This window comes from Rhinolophus sinicus, chromosome 2 (assembly GCF_057876585.1).
Source record: "Rhinolophus sinicus isolate RSI-liver-muscle chromosome 2, RSI-T2T, whole genome shotgun sequence".
Classification (NCBI taxonomy): Eukaryota; Metazoa; Chordata; class Mammalia; order Chiroptera; family Rhinolophidae; genus Rhinolophus; species Rhinolophus sinicus.
The window spans coordinates 164,156,735-164,176,349 of record NC_142502.1 but is presented as its reverse complement, the minus strand read 5'-3'; the positions used below and the strand labels follow the sequence as shown (position 1 = coordinate 164,176,349).

General features: G+C 34.9%; 1 protein-coding gene across 5 annotated transcripts in view; it reads right to left on the bottom strand.

Annotated features, from left to right (window-relative positions):
* MAP4K3 (mitogen-activated protein kinase kinase kinase kinase 3) overlaps positions 1–19,615 on the bottom strand; it is a 141,466-nt gene that overhangs the window by 62,573 nt on the left and 59,278 nt on the right. For all 5 annotated transcript variants that reach the window (XR_012496304.2, XM_019742613.3, XM_019742621.3 and 2 more), the window contains exons 3-7: positions 14,371–14,461; positions 7,963–8,027; positions 6,281–6,336; positions 5,645–5,692; positions 1,624–1,666 (exon numbers count right to left, since the gene is read on the bottom strand). Coding sequence is in view for 4 of the 5 variants with exons in the window: in XM_019742613.3 (XP_019598172.1) it covers positions 1,624–1,666; positions 5,645–5,692; positions 6,281–6,336; positions 7,963–8,027; positions 14,371–14,461 (303 nt within the window). In the remaining variant the exon portion in view is untranslated. The remainder of the gene's footprint in view (positions 1–1,623; positions 1,667–5,644; positions 5,693–6,280; positions 6,337–7,962; positions 8,028–14,370; positions 14,462–19,615) is intronic.

Genomic DNA, 19,615 nt, shown 5'->3' with positions numbered 1-19,615 from the left:
GAATCTAACTTGCTGGATTTAATAATAATATAATTTCAAATTCCCAGGACCTGAAATTCAAGGAATATCACTGGAAGGGACCTTAAACAGTAATATATTCTATTCACTTCCTATAACACCCATGATGACTGATATCAAATAAGCCAATAAATCTATTGGTAAATCTATCTAGCTTGAAAAGACATCCAATATGTGGAATCTAAAAATCAAAATAAACAAACAATCAAAACAGAAACAAACTCACAGATACAGAGAACAAACTGATGGCTGCCAAATGGGAGGGGAGTTAGAGGGCAGGGTGAGAAAGGTGAAGGGATTAAGAAGTACAATTTAATAGTTATAAAACAGTCATGAGGATGTAAAGTACAGAATAGGGACTATAGTTAATAACAACATTGTAATAAATATGCATAGTGCCAGGTCAGTTGTAGATTTATCAGAGGAAATCAATTTTTTAAGTTATATAAATGTCTAACCACTATACGATACACCTGAAACTAATATAATATTGAATGTCAACTGTAATTGACAAAAAAAAAAAAAAGAAAGAAAATACACTCAAACAGAATATTCCCCAAAATCTTGCCTTAGCAATGTATTCTAATACCAATACCAATCACTATCAGGAAATTTCTTTTCATGTAGGATTGTTGTTTTTCTTTAAGAATGTTGAGTTCTAATATTTTCTAGTTTTTTAATGATTTCTAAATCCTTATCGACTAAGATATATATGGGACATCTTTGAATAAGGCACATAATATTGACATAAAATATTAAACTGCTGATAGGAACTGTTCATTAACTACCAATAATTAGATAACTGCTTTTCCTATATTTAGAGGTGGCTTAGGAAAATTTTATTATATGTTAATTAGATATATATACTTTTAAATCTGATTAGTCCTATAATAGGCTAAACTTTAATTCACTTTTATAAAATATTTATATTTTATAAAACATAGTTCAAAATAACTTTCATATTTATTAAATACTTCATTTGGCATCTAAATGAAGTACTTATAAGATACTTTGTTTATAAAACTACTATATTTGTACATTTCCTATCTTAAACTTTGTTTATAAAACTATATGTTTCCCGTCTTAAACTTTCAAATTAAATTATCAAGGTTTTGAATTCTATTTTAATCATAAACTGACAACCAAAAGTTATGGTTGAAATAAAGCAACATTCAGCACCTAAATTACATTCTTATATAAGTAATACTGCATTTTATTTTAAAAGCTTATGTAAAGAATGTAGGATTTGGGGCATTATTGATTTTTGGCTTTTGTTTGTTAACCTTAGTTTTTGGTTACCAGGTAATTTGTACAGATTTCTTACTAGAGGTCACAATCCTGGGGTTAGAGGAGAAAGAATACCCAAAAGGTACGACTTCACTATATCTTTACAACAAATCTGTCATATGTGAAGGGCAGATTCAATCCCCATTTAAAAGAAGAGGAAACAAATAGAGGGAGGTTACATATACCCCACAATGAGATTTCCACCTGAAAATACATAGATGCTGCTAGGGGAGGGGAAACCTAGTCTTACACAGGAAAATATAAACTTACTAGTTTTGGAATAAATATGTGCAAGTGACAAAATTTTAATTTACTTACCCAATTTCACATGACCATTATCCGTTAACAGAATGTTAGCTCCCTTCAAAGTGAGAACATTTTAGTTAAAGTAGGAAACATTTTATTAGGTAGCACATATAATATACATGTTTAAAATAATGACATGTGGCAACCTTAGACCTAGAAATACTTAAAATTTAAAGTATGTCCAATTAAAATGTTGTCATTATATTCATAGGAAAATTTACTATCCACCTTTTAGGCAATTTGACTATGGTTATAAAATGTTCTGCCTTGCCAAAAGCTGCTATTAACATAATATGAATGTTATTATGAAAGTGATATGAGTTTTCATCTAAATGTTAATTTCTTATGGATCAAACACTGTCAGTGCACTAAAATGTTACCTTATCCTGGCATTTTCAATTCCTTGTATTACATTCTAAACTTGATTGCTATTCCCTGTTCAAAAATAGAAACAAATCTTCAACTTGTCAGTTGAACCAGTGCTGGTATGTAGACTGAATCTTGCTTCTTATTAGTATGTGAGATTGTCTATCCTTAATATGTCGGCCCTGAGTTGAGGACCATTCGGGATGTAAACAACTAGGCAGAAGCCCACGGAATTAAAATGTCACCCGTCTGCATGACTGCGAGATAAAAGAAAAACATATATTGGTCTGTGTCCCCACTTCGGGCATGGAAGCTCCTGAAACCCTTATAAATTCGTCAGTGACATGAGCACTAGCAGCATCCTTGTTCTAATATTTGGTCTTTGACCCCAGTTCTTGACACAGCGCTCCTGAAACCATTGTAATTTCCTGGGTGATAAGCCTGTTTTCTGTTCTAACGAAGCAACTCTAGGTGGGCTCCCGGATGAGGGCTGGTCACTGGAAAGACCAAGCCATGATTAGAAGTTTGGAATTTTCAGCCTCACCCCTATTCCCTGAAGAAGGGAGAGGGCTAAAAATGGAGTTAATGATAGATCATGTGAGGAAGCCGTCATAAAATCCCAGCAGCACAGGGTTTGGAGAGCTTTTGGGCTGATGAACATGTCTGTGGAGGTGCTTGGAGAATGGTGCTTCAGACAGGGCATGGAAGATCTGTGCTTCTTCCCACACACCTTGCCCTACGCATCTCTTCCATCTAGACGTTCATCTGTATCTTTTATCATATCCTTAAATAAACTTGTAAATGTTAAGTGTTTTCCTGAGTTTTGTGAGCCGCTCTAGCAAATTAATTAAACCCAAGGAGGGAGTCTTTGAAACCTCCAATCTAGAGATAATTGGTCAGAAACACAGATGATAACCTGAGCTTGCGAATGGCATCTGAAGTTGAGTGTGTGTGTGTGTGATTGGGGGCGGGGCGGGGGGGCAGCACAGTCTTGTGGGACTGAGCCCTTTAACTTGTAGGATCTGATGTTATCTCCAAGTAGATAGTATCCGGATTGAGCTAAATTATAGGACATCAAGCTGATGCCACAGAAAACTGCTTGTTTGGGGGAAAAAACCTCCGTACATTTGGTGACCAGAAGTGTCAGAAGTGAAGTGTTCTGTTTGAGTAGTAAAGGAGACTCATAGGAAAGAAACACAGTATGGAAGAACTGGGTTTTTCCCTATATAGAAAGGAAAAAACTGAATTTTTTCCATTACAATGACCTACTAGCATTTTATCCATTTTTGCTTCTTGACCTAAATTCAAAGATAATAACTACTTTACCTTCAATGAGCTCAAAGCTTTTGAACGAGGTAGAAATACCTGTCTCCCAAAGGTACCGCAGGCTTTCTATTTATTTTTGCCTTTTCTGCAACTTTTAAATGAGCAAGCAAAAGTAAGCAACCTCTTTAGTCCAGGGTGCCATCAATCATGTAATGATAATCTTAGGGGAAAAAATACTAGAAAACCCCCTCCCACCCAAAAAAGAGGAAAAAAGTAACAGAAGCTTGCATCCCATGAGATTACTGCAGCTCTATAGAATAACGGCAGAAATGAGAAAAAGGAGAGAGCAGGGACTATCACTGGGGTTTTAACTTGATGTAGGCCCCAGCTATCCAGACTTCCACCACCATCTTACGTTTGGTCTTTCCCCAGCTCCAGATTAATTTTCCTAAATTACAGCTTATATTATGTCACCTGCACCCTATGGCCTTTGAGGCTTCCTATCATCTATCCATCCAAACCTTTCTCCCTGAGACACTACTAGCAACCAGGTGCTATTCTGAGCTCTGAGGTTATAGTACTGAATAAGTTCCAGCTCTCATGGAGTTCATATCCAAGCAGGAGGGAAAGAAAATCTAAAAATGAGAGCACATACACACACACACGAATGAGTAAACCAACAAATGATTCAAAGCTAGGTAGAGATAAATACATGGAATAGAGATAAGGCAGGCAAGGAAGGCCTGTCTATGGCAGTGATATCTGAGCAGAGATCTGGAGAAAGTGAGGGTACAGAGAGAGCCATGCCAAAGTCTGGGAGAAGAACATTCCAGGAAGAGGAAATACAAAGCCCTCGGGCGAAAATGAGCTCAATATAGTCCAAGAACAGCAAATTTAGTGTGGCTAGAACAGAATGAGTAAGATGGAGAGGAGTGTGACATGAAGTGATAGAGAAAAGTAAGGGCCAGGTCATCATCAACCTCATCAGCCATGGTAAAACATCTGGATTTTATACTGTATGATGGGTGGTTTATAAGCAGGAGTGATGAGATCTGATAGTAAAAGGTCACTTTGGATACAAGGTGAAGTGACCATAGAACCACTCAAGACCAGGAGCAGGGAGGCCGGTTAGAAGGCTATTACCAAAGTCCAGGTGAGGTACAATATTCTGGTGGTTCAAACAAGGGTAGAAAAGGTGGCAATGGTCAGAATCTACCTAATGAGGCCCAAATTCGGAAGTCTGGCACACAAGCCTTTGCACAGTGGAGCATCACACCACTCAGCCAACTCCACCTCCTAGTATCTCACACATTCGCTTCTTTTCAATAATATGATACAGCTCTTATGCTTTCTAAACTGACCCCACACTTTCTGGCATCTGTATTTTTGCTCACATTGCTCCCTCTGCTTAGAAGGCTTCCGACCTCTGTTTCTGACAAAAATCTGTCAGTCCTTCCAAATCTGAGTGCCAGTGATAGAGAACCTTTCTTGATTTACTCAAAATTCTTATGATCTCCTCTCCCTTTCAACTCCAAAGCTCTTTGCTTATGTCTTTTAAGTGGTTTATGAAAAATACTTAAAGTAGAGGATCTCAGCAGGTGATCTGAGAGTCCACTGAAATTTCATGCAAAATTTGAAGGCATGTGCATAAGGGCATTTTTTTGAGGAAAGACTCCAAGTCTTTCAACAGTGGCTCAAAGAACACCACAAAATTCACCCCTCCCTCCTGCCCAAAAGTTAAGAAGCTTTATGCTAAAGAAAACTTCAGAAAACAAAATTGGGTGAAAAGAAGTAGGAGAAAAGATGGATGAGAAAGAAGAGAAAAGAAAAATTAATGAAAGGAGAAAATATCTAAGTTGGGGAGATGTCAGTATCTTTAGAAGTAACCTCCGGAGTCCTGACACAGCACCTGGTTTACCAGAGCTAACCCAGCAGATCCAGTGCACCTGCTTTCCTCTGTCAATTAAATGAAAGACCATCAGAAAATGCCAAGGTTTAATTTATCCATTTGGATACATTATTAATGATAACTCCTTGATTGCCAAAGTTTACTATAATATTCAAAGCATGAAACTTCCTAAAAACCATAACTTGATGAAAGCTATAAAACTAATTTGCATTTTACAAATAAGTAACTAAAAATATGCTAAAATGGGCTATTAAAATATTAATCCACAATTGTAGGCTTTAACAGGCTGATTTTTATAGTATATGAATTGTATCTCAATAAGTGCTATAAAAAAGTAGTAAGATCCTTAAAAGTATCACTTAATTTTATTATAACATATTTCAGATAACAAATTCATAACCAATAGAACAATCAAGACAATTTTGGTCAACAGTTTGATCAGACTACTTAAAAATGAAGAGAGGGTCATTAGGTTGAACATATGATGTATACCTTTATATCTCTGTGCATTTTTCCTTTACTGTGAAGATAGTATAATCCCTGGAGTTTAAAAAAAACAAAACAGAACAACAACAAAAAACAGAAAAATTAAATTGAGTAGTATTTGAGTAGTATTGTCTGTTTTTTATTTACTCATTACAGAAAGTCTTACAGTAATCACTAATTTATTTACTGAAATGTCCTAGTAGACAAAAGAATCAAGAAAATGCAAAAGGCAAAGGTCAGTTTTTTAAAACTAACATACTGATTTTTCTAAGACAAATAATTTTCACTAAACTCTGTAAATAGTTTGAAATAACTTAAAAAGTGTATGTGCAATTAGTATCAGAATAAGTTTCAATTACCATGGAGTGCTAAATTTTCAAGCCTTTCTTTGGTATTAAGAGGAATATGAAACCGTAAAATAACAAATCCATAGCACTGAAATTTTAGGAGTTTATATTATCATCCTGAAGCTTTAAAGTACTTATGTGCCAATATAATTTGAATTTATTACACAAAATTTAAAAATGTACTAACATTCAAGAGTTTAGTAAACTAGAATATTTTATCCTTACTTAAAAGGTAATGCACAATTAAACATTCCTTTTAATAAAGAATGTTACTTTTTAATTAGCATTGGCTTACCTGTAGTGTTTCTCTGCTAACATACGCAATTTGCAGTTCTGAAAGAGGTCCTGTTACTGTAAGAAAATTAACATTAGTAGAATTTGTCAAAGCATGTTTTCCAAAAGTGACATTTTACAAGTTCACTAAGCAACAGGCTTAATATACCTAAATAATTCTAAAATGCAAGCTCCATGAGGGCCCATTTTTAAAAATCTGATTGGTTCATTGTTGTATCCCCAGTATTTAGAACAGTGCCTAGCATGGAAAAGCTGCACAATAAATGTTTATAGAACAAATATAAGACGGAAATAGTCTCCAAAATTAATTATATTTTCATTTTTATACCTCACTGATAACTGTTATTTCTTAAATGTTAAAAGAAACAAAGCATGGTCAAGAAGTTTAGCTTTAATTAAAGCTTTTTAAAAATTGATGTTAAAAAAATGATGTTACATGTATTATGACTAGTTTAAAGTCACTATTTTTCAATAAATTTGAAAAGTAAAGGCCATTTCTTTATTCATTCTTTATTCAAACTATTATTCAATAATAAGCAGTATCAATAGTTTGGCCTATGGATTACCAGATGATTTTCTGCAGATATTTTATATATGTATGTATCACATACCAAAACATAAATGGAATCATATTACACATACAATTCTGAAACCTGTCTTTTCCACTTATCATGGACACCTTTCCACATCAATACATACAGCTTAATCATATAATATTTGAAAAATATTTCTCTGTGTGCATCTATCCACGATGGAAGACAATTAAGTATTTTTCTCTTTTTAAATATTAAATCACTTTTAAAAAATACGTTAGATGGGAGAGAATATTCTAGAAATTAAATTAAATTCCAATGATGGAATCTTTTGCTAGACAGTGACCTACACCGAGATGTACTGAAGTGAAATGGAAACAGTAAAATTTCTATCCCAATAAATAGTCTCTTTACAATCAGTCCCTAAAATTACTTAAGCGGCCGCAAGCTAGATATACGAGTTCAAGTTCTCTGTGTAAAAAATGAGAAAAATCTTCCAAAATATTTGGAAATTGACATCATGAACTATTAAGACATTATTTTATTTTACATTAATAAAAAAGGACACCTCCAAGCAAAAGAATAAACCCACTCTGCAGTTTGTGAGAGTAACCCATTAACAGAACCAGAACAGAAAAGGGAAAGAAAAGACAGTAAAATTTTTATTTTACTTTACAAGTCTTTCTTATATACTACTCCATTGAAATCCCAATGAAAAATGTTTTAATAATTTTTTAATTAATTCCCTAGAATCTAGCATTTAAGACAGTAAACATTCAATTGATGCTTCTTGAATACATGAGAAGAAAATCAATTATCTTTGTATTAACACTACTCATTTATCAACTAGATATTCTTTTGGTTTAGTATTAACCATCAAGGCCTTTGCATGTCGTCTACAAGTCTGAGTTTGAAATTTTGGACTAACTAAACATAATATGACTTCTTTAGAATTAGCAAATAAATTCAACAGTGTATAATTTTCTATCCTATGAAGCAAATGCTTCTTTTACCGATATATATCTGAAATACCTTTATGAAGCCAAATGATACAATGATAAAACTTTCCTCAAAACATTGTTTTCATACAGTAAACAACTATATTTTAAGAAATTCTATTTAATCTCTATAAAATATAACTTTGGCTTACCATGATAAATATCCTGTAAAGAACCACCTCCACAAAACTCCATGCAAATCCAAAGTTTATCTCGCCTATAATGAGAAAATAAGCATGTAACACATTTTCATGATTAAAATTATTTCAGGTAATGAGTATTTTAAAGTTGTATGTTATAACCTTGGAAACCCATAAATGCAGTGTGTCAAGAAAAAGGCTAATCTTTACGAGTAAATGAATTCCCTAATATAATGTCTTATTATATAACTTAACCCAAGATTTTAATCGTTAAAATATACCATTTATAGGATATAAAGATGTCATCAGGCACATCCAAATGAGAGAAAATTTCCCTTTAGTTAAAAACTAAACCCCCAGTTTATCCAGCTACACCATGACAGTATTATACAAGTTAAATGTTAATTAGAAGCCTCAAGCCAAAAATTATGTAGAAGATTCATCGCAGAATGGCAATACATCTCAAAGTCTATCACTTTCATAGCACTGTCATCAACAAAACAGACAAAACATAAACTTTACCCTCATATCCAGATTCAACAAAGATCTTTCCAAAATAATATGTTAAAACTTATCACTCATTTATCTTTAGATAGCATTTCTCTCTTACACCCACATTGTAAGATAGTCATAGGAGAAATAATTAGCAAAGATATAACAGATTATTCCTTTGTTCATTCCTTTGTTCGATCATTCATTACTTCATCTCAAAATGGACGAGGAAATGCACTATGCTCAGGGGGCAGAGATGGAACAGAAAGTCTCTGAACTCAGCAATATCAGGCTAATGGGGAAGAAAGACTTGGCCTTAACAATACGTCTGTCCCTCTCACTACTGCATTCACATGCATAGAATAGCCAGCAAATGAGTATTTATTCCACAAGTGAATGAATGCATAAGTGACTGCAAAAATAAATTGGTCAGATAAAAGGTCAGCAGACTGTGGCCAGTGAGCCACAGTCTACCTGATTTTATATAGCCCAGGAACTAAAAATAGTTTTTTTAATTTTTAAATGGTGGGGGGTGGGGGGAATCAGAATAATATTTCTTGACATGTGACAATTATATGAAATTCCAATTTTAGTGTTTTATTGGAATACAATCACACTCATTCATTTATGTATTATCTGTGGCTGCTTTTGTATTAAAACAGCAGAGCTGAGGAGTCGTGACAGAGACAAACACACAACGCTCATGAAGCCTAAAATATGTACTACTATATGGTCCTTTACAGAAAAGGTTTGCTGACCTCTGGATAAGATTATAATTTGATCAGTGCATAATTCAAGCATGCCTGAGAACTCACAGGTAAGAATGACTAGGAAAGTCAAAGGAAGATTTTTAGGGAGGAGATAATATTTGAGTTGGGTCTTGGAGTTAAAATAGGAATTCACCACTGAGAACCGCTGCTCTAAAACATTTTCACACCTGCTGCATGTGAATCTTTCATGTAAATTGCCTGTGTCAAGTGCTTAATTACACAGGCAGCCGGGACTTCACATATCTTACAAAATCAACTGAATAGATGTTTTAGGGTCTGCTCAGAATAACATGCAAACTGTTTAGTAAAGGACTTAAAATATAGCACAATAAACGTAAGCTGTTTTGTACTTCTTTTGTTATAATTTATCTTGTAGAGTATTTATGTAAGTCACCTTAAACTGTTCCTGGAATTTGGTGGTGTAAATAAAGAAAATGGACTTTTAATTTTTTTAAGAAAAAACAAAAGAGATGAGACTGATTTGATATGATTACTTACTGAAAGTCATGCTAATCACCTTACTTATAAGTGCTCACTAATTATCTAATTAATAATTTATCTTAAATATCTGCTGGGGGCTGATGACTGACATCAAGTTCAATAGTATATATTTTCTAGATACCATCTTTTCTTTTCCTTTGAAAATTGGTCATTGCTGATCACTAGTCTTTTAACACCTTTCCCATTTGTCAAAAGGCACTCACTGATAGTGGATGACAACCACATTTGCTAAATTTTCAGTATATATAATGAAACATAATTTGTATAAATCTAAAAGCTTTATTCACTTAAAATGTCTAGCTGATCTATAATTATCTACTCACCTATCTTGTGCTTCAATTCCTTGTTAATAATGCTTTTCCTATCCGTTAGTTTGAAAAGAATTCTCCTTGGTAGAGAAAAATGGACGTAGGAAACACGTTCTCTGCTTTCTTATATATTTCAATATCACACCATCTTCTATTTGAAGCTAGTCTATTCCCCTTTTCCCCACCTTGCTTAGAAACATAATTTTCTATTCATTATATATAAAATGATGTCCAAAAATCAGAATTATATATATAGACATAAATACTTTTTATTTTTTAAGATGTCTAAAATGCTTTACCTTTATAACATTCTATTTAGCTAAGTCTGGTATTATCAAAAAAGCTTGAATATTCAGTCTATTAGAAAAATAACTTCCATCTATTCCATGAATCTCTCTCTTGCGATGATAAATCTGTATTTGCTTTTGGTCATTCACCACGCCGGCTGCCTAACAGGGAAGGACTTAAGTCAATCAGCCAATTTTATGCAGGCCAACAAATTATAACATTTTTGCCCCTAGGTGTCTGAATTGAAATAAAATTAACCATTGAGGTAAATATTCAGTGTATCACCATTAATTTCCTGACCCTACAAATCCTTAGAATTCTTTTTTCTTATACGGTAAAATTATCTATCTTAAAAGAACTAGAAAAATAAGTGTGAGGGGCAAGTTCACTATTTTCATCTTTTAGTTCGATGTTTACTGCAGCATACAGGAATTACTATCCTGAGAACTTTTCCACTGAACTGAGAATCTTATAATTTCTAAAACACACTTTTCAATCTTCCCAGACTTTGTAACACATCACAGACTTAAAACTCCTTGAACAAACTAAGTATAATTATTTATATATTTTACCCAAATGTAACATTATTTAAAAAGTAAAATAAAGCGTGAGCAAGATCTCTAAGAATCAGCAGCTCTAAAATGTCCCACACTGTTGTACATTGTGTGTAATTAGGCACTTAATAAACATAAGCTTTAATTATACAGAAGAGCAGACAGAGTAGGGAAGGCCTTTGTTAAGAGTACTGGGTGTTGTTTCATAGGAGCTCAATCTCAGTGTTCCTTTGAGAAGTAAGCACAGCTACCCTGGTATAAAATAGGCTTCTAAAAGTAATTGTATTCTGGTCATCTATTCAGTAAATTCATAGGGTAAATCCGATTCCCCAAGGAGGAAATTTATCAATAATCAAATCACATTAGTTCAAGTGTTTCAAATTTTATGTCTAAATTTGTTGTAATAGGGTCTAATGGCAACAAGATAGATGGAAGAAAGTCACTAGCAACAGTATATATTTTAGAGAACTTGTATCAAGTTCAAACAAATAAGCTCCTTGCCTTTTGTAAAATCACTCAGTAATGAGAAAGACCCAAGAAACCATGCTCCCTGTGAGACTAAATCTGGCCTTCTTGGTTAAGCAGTACAGTATACCAAAAAGACAGCTGGCCTAGATCGCGGCAGGGCCAGGTTGAAGTACCAGTGCCAACAATGAGTAGTTTGATAACTTGAAGTCATTTATCCAACTCCATTTCCTCATCTGTAAAAAAACAGTGGGCTATGTAACAAGATCTCTCAGTCCCTTTCAGCTAGAACACCGTACTAATCTAATCATTAGCATTCCATACTCCAAATTTGGTTTGGTCTGGACGTTAGGGAATAACTGAAGAATCTCTATAGAAGAAAAGAGCTGGAAAAGGGAGGATTAATTGCTGTTCTATATTATACTACCATTTGTTTTCATATCACTTTCATCAGCTATTCCAGTTACAGAATAAAATCATCTATTTAAGCCAGTATTTCCTATCTTAGATCATACAACACCAAACAAACATAGTTCTACTAAAAATACGACCCTTACTTTGTCTGTTTTACTTTGGTTTCTGAGCAATTTTTCCCTTTGTATTCTACTTGAATTAAAATAAAAGTACCTTTAAAAAAAATCATCAGACTATACACAATATATAAATTTATGCATTTTGCTGTATATACATTATGCTTCAAATTTGAAACTTTACTTTAAAAAAGGATATTCAAAATATAGTCAGAATACACATTTACTGAAATCTAAAAGTACAATTTTTAAAAATCATAACCTCAAACTGGCTGTCAATGTAGTTATGTCTAGATGTGAAGGTTAGTGGGTGTTACTAAAGTCTATGCCGAGACTTACCAACAAAAATGGATACAAATCCAAGAGGAATTCTGCATTTCAGTGGTTAACAAGATCAAACGTTATGTTACCTAACCTATATGAGCAAGTTCTTGCCTACGTAACCCAGAAAGTCAAATGTCTAGTTTAGTTTCATATTGGGGTTTAGTTTCGTATTGCTGGTGATGGGTAGGGGGTGTTGGAAGTGTATTTGGTTGACTCTTTTGGCAAGGAGATAGTAAAGCTAAGCCAAAAGTGATGTGATTCATGAGCACAGTATCACAGAAAGAACTAGGACCCTACTTTGTCAACAACTTGAAGTGGAACTATAAACTAAATACTTAATGTTAAACTCTCTCAAGCATTTTATTTGTAAAATGGAAATAATATCTACCATAGAGTCACAATGTTTTTGAAAAGATCAAATGCTAACAGTGTTGTTGAAAAGATCGTGAGATGCCAGCATGATGGTACTTAAAAATACTAAGTAGTAGTAATAGCAGTTAACATTTAACATTATCACATTCGAAGCACTGTTCTTAGCACTTTACATGTATTTACCCATTATCCTTGTAGCTACACCATCATGTAAATACTATTATTATCCCCATTTTATAGATGAGGAAACGGAGGCACAGAGTGATTAAGTAATTTGACGTAAGGCACAAAATTAAAAGTGATGGAGTCAGGGTACAAGCTCTTAAGTACCAAGTACACCAGTGTCTCCACAGCAAAAAGAACATGCTCATCTCACCATACCAAAGTTGCCATTTAACGAATGGGGCTATCCTGGAATAACAGGTTAGGCTTTGCATGGTCCCATAGTTCTAGAAGACTGAGACCATGTTTAAGAAATAGCTTAGATCAATGTCTCTGGGGAAACATAAAAATTCTTTAAAAGACCCGTTTGCTCTAGGGGAAAACTGTAAAGCTTCTCCCAACTGAGTCTAGGTAGGTCATTCTGTAAGAACCAGTAACAGTAAAACAAATTGTTGTGATGATTTTAATATACTGGAAGCAGATGATTATTTATATCATTAACTTAACCAGTTTTTGTTTCTTTGAGCTGATACAATAACTACCTGTGCTGGGTTTGTTCCATAAATTAAAAATTGATGCAAAAACTGTGTTAGGTTACTGTTTGAACCACTCACCATTAAAGTAATTTTAAATTGGCTTTTAAAAAATCCATTTAAAATGTTTAATAGTCATTGATATAGGGGTAGCAGTACCTGTCCCTATATGAACTAAAGTCTCCATTAAACCCACCCTTTAACCTTAATGAAGGTGGCAATCAAAGCTCTCCAAGAGTGGTTAGAATCAAGAAGAGCTGGTCCAGATGGCTTTCACAGGCTGGAAGCAAGAGAGGGCAAAAGTGCCCAGTTTCTCCTTATACTGTGTCTACATCAGAAGAGTTAAAGTGCTTTATACCTGGATCATACGAGACTGTGAGCTGCAGTAAGTTACATCCTTACATACCCTACAGTATATCAAAGCAAACCTGAAGAGTTTTTTTAATACATGAGAAAACATTCACCAATCCTCCCTTTGGAAGGAACCTTAAAAACAACCAGGTCACAGTATTCAACTCACAGTTGCATATAAAAGTGAATGGAAAAAAGTGATTTGACCTTGAGGTCAACCCCTATGCAATAATGACCTGAGGAACCTGGCCTGGTCCTGCCAAACTAAAACAAGAGGTGGCAAATTCAGTCTAAGTTCACTTAAGGACCTAGAAAAATAAGAAATTAGTGAAATAATTATAGGTCCTAGTCCTTTGGACAAAATAAAGGGAAAAGATGATGCAATACTCTGAGGCTAGAAGCACAAAAGAAAAAACTTTCTAATAACATAACAGAAAGAGATGCTCCTGGCTTTCTAATTCATTCAAGTCTAGGAAAGGGGCAACAGAATGGCATATTTAGATCTATCCCAGGAAGACCAACCATAAAAGTCAGTTTTTACTTGTCAGCTTCCTCACTGAAACCATATCGAGTTCCCAAGAGTACAACAGACAAATCACAGACTACGATATTAGTTACAGAATTAACATAAATTCCATTCATATGAAAATATCCTATCTTCAAAGCATGAAGAAAACTACTAAACATGGATGAGAGAGCTAAGTTTATTTTGTTAAATGTATTAGATATGGAATCATTACTGCTTTTCAAAAGGGAGACAAACAATGTACCTGAGATAGCTTCCAAAATAAGCAACAATATTTGGGTGTTTACAGTCTTTCATCATAATAATTTCTTGCTGCACAACTGCAAAGTCTTCTCCTAGAATAAAAAACAAGCACGTTGAATATTTAATAGGTAAGTTTCAAAATGTCCATTTATTTCAAAACATAATAAATGTTATTGATACTACTTTTAATGATAACTTCAGTTCTCCCTTGACAGAAAGTAAAATACAGTAACTAAAATAATAAACTCTGGTCCCAGACTGTCTGGATTCAAATCTTAACTGTTCCTTACTAAGTTGTGTGAACTTGGGCCAGTTACTTGACCTGTGCCAACTGCTTCCTCTATAAAATAGGGATAAAAAAAATAATAATCTATCTCACAGGGCTTTTGGAAGTATTAAAGTAGCTAATATATGTAAAATGCTTAGAACAGTGCCTGTCTGTGGGCAACATGGTAACCCAGCATCGCTAGAGTGTAGGCCTCTCAGCTCTCCAAAGAGCCTATGGAGGTTCATTTGATGCTCTGGTGTTTTAGGATTCCTGCCCTAACTTCAAAAAGAATTACTTCTTTGTGCTAAAATTATATAAAAAGTTGTTTGGTAAAAAAGGAAAAAGTAATGTACATTTCCTAGTGAACTATCTGGTGATTATTTCTAAGACATAATAGCAATAATAGCAAATGCTTCAATAGCGCTCACTCTATTATACTTTGGACGAAATCATCAGATAATTCACTAGGAAACATACATTACTTTTTGCTTTTTTACCAAACAACATTTAATATAATTTTAGCACAAAGAAGTAATTCTTTCTGAAGTTAGGGCAGGAATCCCAATACACCAAGAGCGTCAAATGAACCTCCACAGGCTCTTTGGAGAGCCGAGAAGCCAGCACTCCAGCAGTGCTGGGTTACCACATGGCCCACAAACAGGCTTATTCTGTATTCGAATGCCTTGTTCCAACTATGTTGGGATGAGGAATGGAACTGTATCTGAGCCTGGTCAGACTATTAGCAAATAATCTCTCTTCTTCTGCTCCCTCTCTGCCCAAATTCCTCAAAGATCTGGCAATCCTACAGCAGAGTCACATGCTGTGGTTCCTGAATGAACACTTCTCAAAGAGAGAAACAGAAGTGCAGTGAATGCAAATGTGGTGAAGCAGAGACTGTGCAGAAGGAGAACAAATGGAAGCGCTTACAATTAAATCAAAGTAGCTTTGTATTACTAAGTCAGTTCTTAAAGTGTTATATGCTATGAATAGCTTGATTAAACATATATTAGAGGCATAATAAAAAAACATTAGTCTTTCAAAGTACTGCTCAAATCCTAAGTATGAGTTTGTTATAGCAAGCCCTGACATTTCTGGCCTTGGTGTTTTCCTGTTGTTGGGCTTGCACTAGCCCAATCATGAACCATTTGAATCCAATATCAAAACCCACCTTACCGCCCAGTTGCAAGGGAAGAAGTAATGGAGAACAGAGGGTATGTCAGGTTCTTAACTTAATTTCTGCAATGGAGTACAAAATCAAAAATCTCCAAAGAGTAGGGAATTTTTATCCCTCCAAAATTTCAGAAGAAAATCACTGAACTAGGATTCTCTTCTGAGTTCACTTCCCACCATTAAGAATTCCTGATTTTCAGTTCATTATGAAAAATCCAAGTTAGAAATAATAAAGCAAAAATGAGACTGATACCAATTTTCAGGAATACACTAAATACTTTGAAAGTTCTAAATTTTGCTTTCTCATCTGCTTCTCAATTATGATTTCCCCCAATCCGGTGAAAAGGTTGTAAGAGATCAAAGCTGATCTAGTCAGAGCGAACTCAACGATGGTCAGACAGAAGCTCTCTTTCTGGGGGTCGCAGCCCTGAGAGCTTAGCAGTCATCACATCCTCAAAGGGAACCAGCTTTAGCATAAGGATGATTTGGCGAAAACACTGAAGAGAAACAGGAAAAGGGGGTGGGTGGCACATAATGACATAATAGAGCTACATACATACACGCATCGAGCCTCACCTGCCTCTGTAGTTTTCAGATATTCCTATACATAAACAATACAGTCCCTGTTTAAGCCGCCTTGAGCTGCGGTTTCTGTTACTCACAACTGCAAGCACCACAACTTCTACAGTGATGGTTGTGCATATCCCTGCCCTTATGACACTGGCTCTATGTCCTCACTAGCACATCAGGTTCTCTAGGACGGGAGTATTTCACAGAGTAAACAGCCAAAACAGCTATTCAATGACCTGTCAACTAATTAAATTTTTCTAGTCAAAGTCACCACCATTTCTTATTGCCAGCACAATTCATATACACACACTGCTCAATGGATGAATCCCTGTAGTTAGGCTGCTACTTACATACACTCTCGTTTTTATACTAGGTAACAAGCTCCTTGAAGGCAGGGACCATATCGTATATCTTCTATTCTAACTAAATTGAGTGCTAAATGTTGACATTCATAAAATTAAATCATTAAACAGACACAAAACGTTGAGAATGAGGAAGGAATTGCAGATACTCATATACTAAAACCGTTGTTATTTGCTTTTTTATTTTGGGACATTATTACCTTTAAATGTGTAAATCCCTAATTTGTCCAGTATAGTTAGCCTCAAGCCCATAATAAGGTTCTAATATATTAAAGTGTGGCTAAGCAATCCACGATTAACCTTGAAAAGTAATTACCACAATGATGTAAGGACTCTCTTCACCGCAGCAATAAATGCAGGACAGCACTGAAGAAACAAATGGTGGTAAGGGATCTACTAAAGTCCTCCAGGGAGATAGGAAAAGGAGCCAGATAAATAATTTCCCTGGTGTCCTGCCACTCTACGATGAGATTAAAAGGGGAGAAAGCACCTCTCCTACCTCTAGGGACAGAAAAAAACTAATGTCAAAAGCTGACAGGAAAGATGATTTGTAAAATATAACTTTGAAGTCTCATGAAAAATAGTAAAATGAGGTCTTACTGGTCTTTTCACACTTTAAAAATTTTGTTCTACAACAAATGCTGCTCTCGTGGAAATAAAACATAATACCTTATTTTCTCACTATGAACTTCCCTGCTCATCAATCTCAGTATTTTGCACTGTTTGAAAAGGAATGTTTTCCCGTTTAGAAGGAATGAATTTCTTTCATGAGTTGCTACCTAATTCATCAGTGTTATCTATAGTTACATTCTACTTTAATAACTATTGCTCAAACAGTACTACAAACAAGTAATCACAAGCAACTTTAATTAATACTATGTTTTAGGGTGAAAAACTAAAGAACAATGGGTCAAGAATCAGGAGTCAGATCCACACATAAGAAGTGTGGCTTTGGGCAAATTATAAACACTGTGCCTACTTTTCTGCAATATGAAACATGAGTGTTAAGCTTCAGAGTATTAAGCTTCACACAGTACCTCCTTGCCACCAGGTATTTTCTATGACAAAAGTTTTGAAAGTTGTAAAATATCTGACAACCATTGAGACAGATGACCTGAAAAGTTCCGTATGGCTCTAAAATTCTGACTTTAAAACACGAAAAAGAAAGAAGAAAAAGATTCAAGACACCCATAAGGTAGACAGTTACCTTGTAAGAATTTGAAAATGAAGCCTGGAAATATATAAATGTGAGTTCTATTCTACAAGCAAGCACTGACACAAGATTTCATCTTGATCCATTTTGAATTTTCTTTCAAAATAAGACTCAAGAGTTGGCAGTTTGCCAGCCCAATCAGCCGAAAGACCATAGGAACAAACCTGCAATCTGACAAAATCAGGTTTATTGACCCATTGCGATGAGAAAGACCATACATCAGAGAAATTTGGACCATCTCACAAAGCAAAGGAAAAGAGTGAAAGAGTGGAGTTTAGGTGAAACTGAAACACAGCGGTGTTGGAGTAGGCTTAGAGCAAAGCAGAGGTGTCTGTGTATAAAGGCGACTACTTTAGGACTGGACTGCAAAGTGCACCAATGGTCCTCTTTCCAGAAGGTACAAAGACAGATGTGGATGCTATGTCCAGAAACGCCTTATATGAAGCTGTGTATGTGTCTCGGTTATAAATCAAGACTGCTTCTTTATGACAAAATGACTTAGATTCTCCAGGCCAGAGTGGGATGTTTTATTCTTGCTGATATAATTACACATAGCCAAGTTTCTGATGTTCTGTGATTTTCGAGAACAAAGTTTCTCAGTGAGGTAAGCAAGCATAGTCACTCAAAGACAGGATTTGTTAGGACACTTTACAGCTGCACTATTCTTGGGAGTTTGAGGCTTTATCTGTGTCTGTTACTCCAGTCTGACAAAAGCCAGGCAGATTTTCACTTTCTCCATTAGTTACTTGAGATTCCTGTCTTCACTGTATGTCAGTGTAAGAACAGCTTGCTAATTAAACTGATTACATTACATGTATACTCTTCAGAAAGGAGTTTGTTTGCTGGTTTATCTTTGGGTTTGTTTATTATGCATCAATTTCTCCAAAAAAGATGTCCAGTTTGAGCAAATATACTGGTTTTGAAGAAACATTTTCTTCTTACCCAATGAAGTTCCTTTAGTTCTCATTAAATATGCATAAAAAGAAGATTGTTAAGTGGTGCCTCTACCACTAAACATTTTTCATGTATTAGTTCTAGAACACGTGTGTGTGTGTGTCTGTATTAATAAACATCCAGTTACACCTGATAACAGCAGCCACACGACTGCCAACTTTTTGACAGTGGTGAAAGAGTAGGCGCTAGAGCTGTATTGCAAGGGCTCCATTTCAGCTTGCCACTAAGTTGCACGAGTTACTAAAACTTTCAGTGCTTCTGTTTCTTATTTTAAATAGGGACAATAATATAAGGATCAAATGAGTCAACAAATGTAAAGCACTTCGAACAGGGCCTGACACAAAGTAAATGTGAATAAATGTTAGCTATTCATTAGCAAAAAAGTGTCATGGTTTAAACCAACCCATCTCCAAGGCATCTCTAAGGTAAATCTTTTTAGTTTCCCATCTTCCTCATTAATTTGATTTATCCAATAACTGTGCACCGAGTGTCTGTTCTACCAGATGCCAGGCATTGTATCAGGCACTGGGAACCTTATAGTAAAGAAGATGGCTAGGAAGTTTGCTACGATCATCCAGTGAAGACTTCATCACCACTACATTCTTACCAACAGTTCTTTCAATTTTTTTCTACCAAAAACAAGCCCATTGCTGAGGAAAAAATGCCAACTTTCTCAAAGAATCACTATTATCAGACAGTGAGTTTCTTT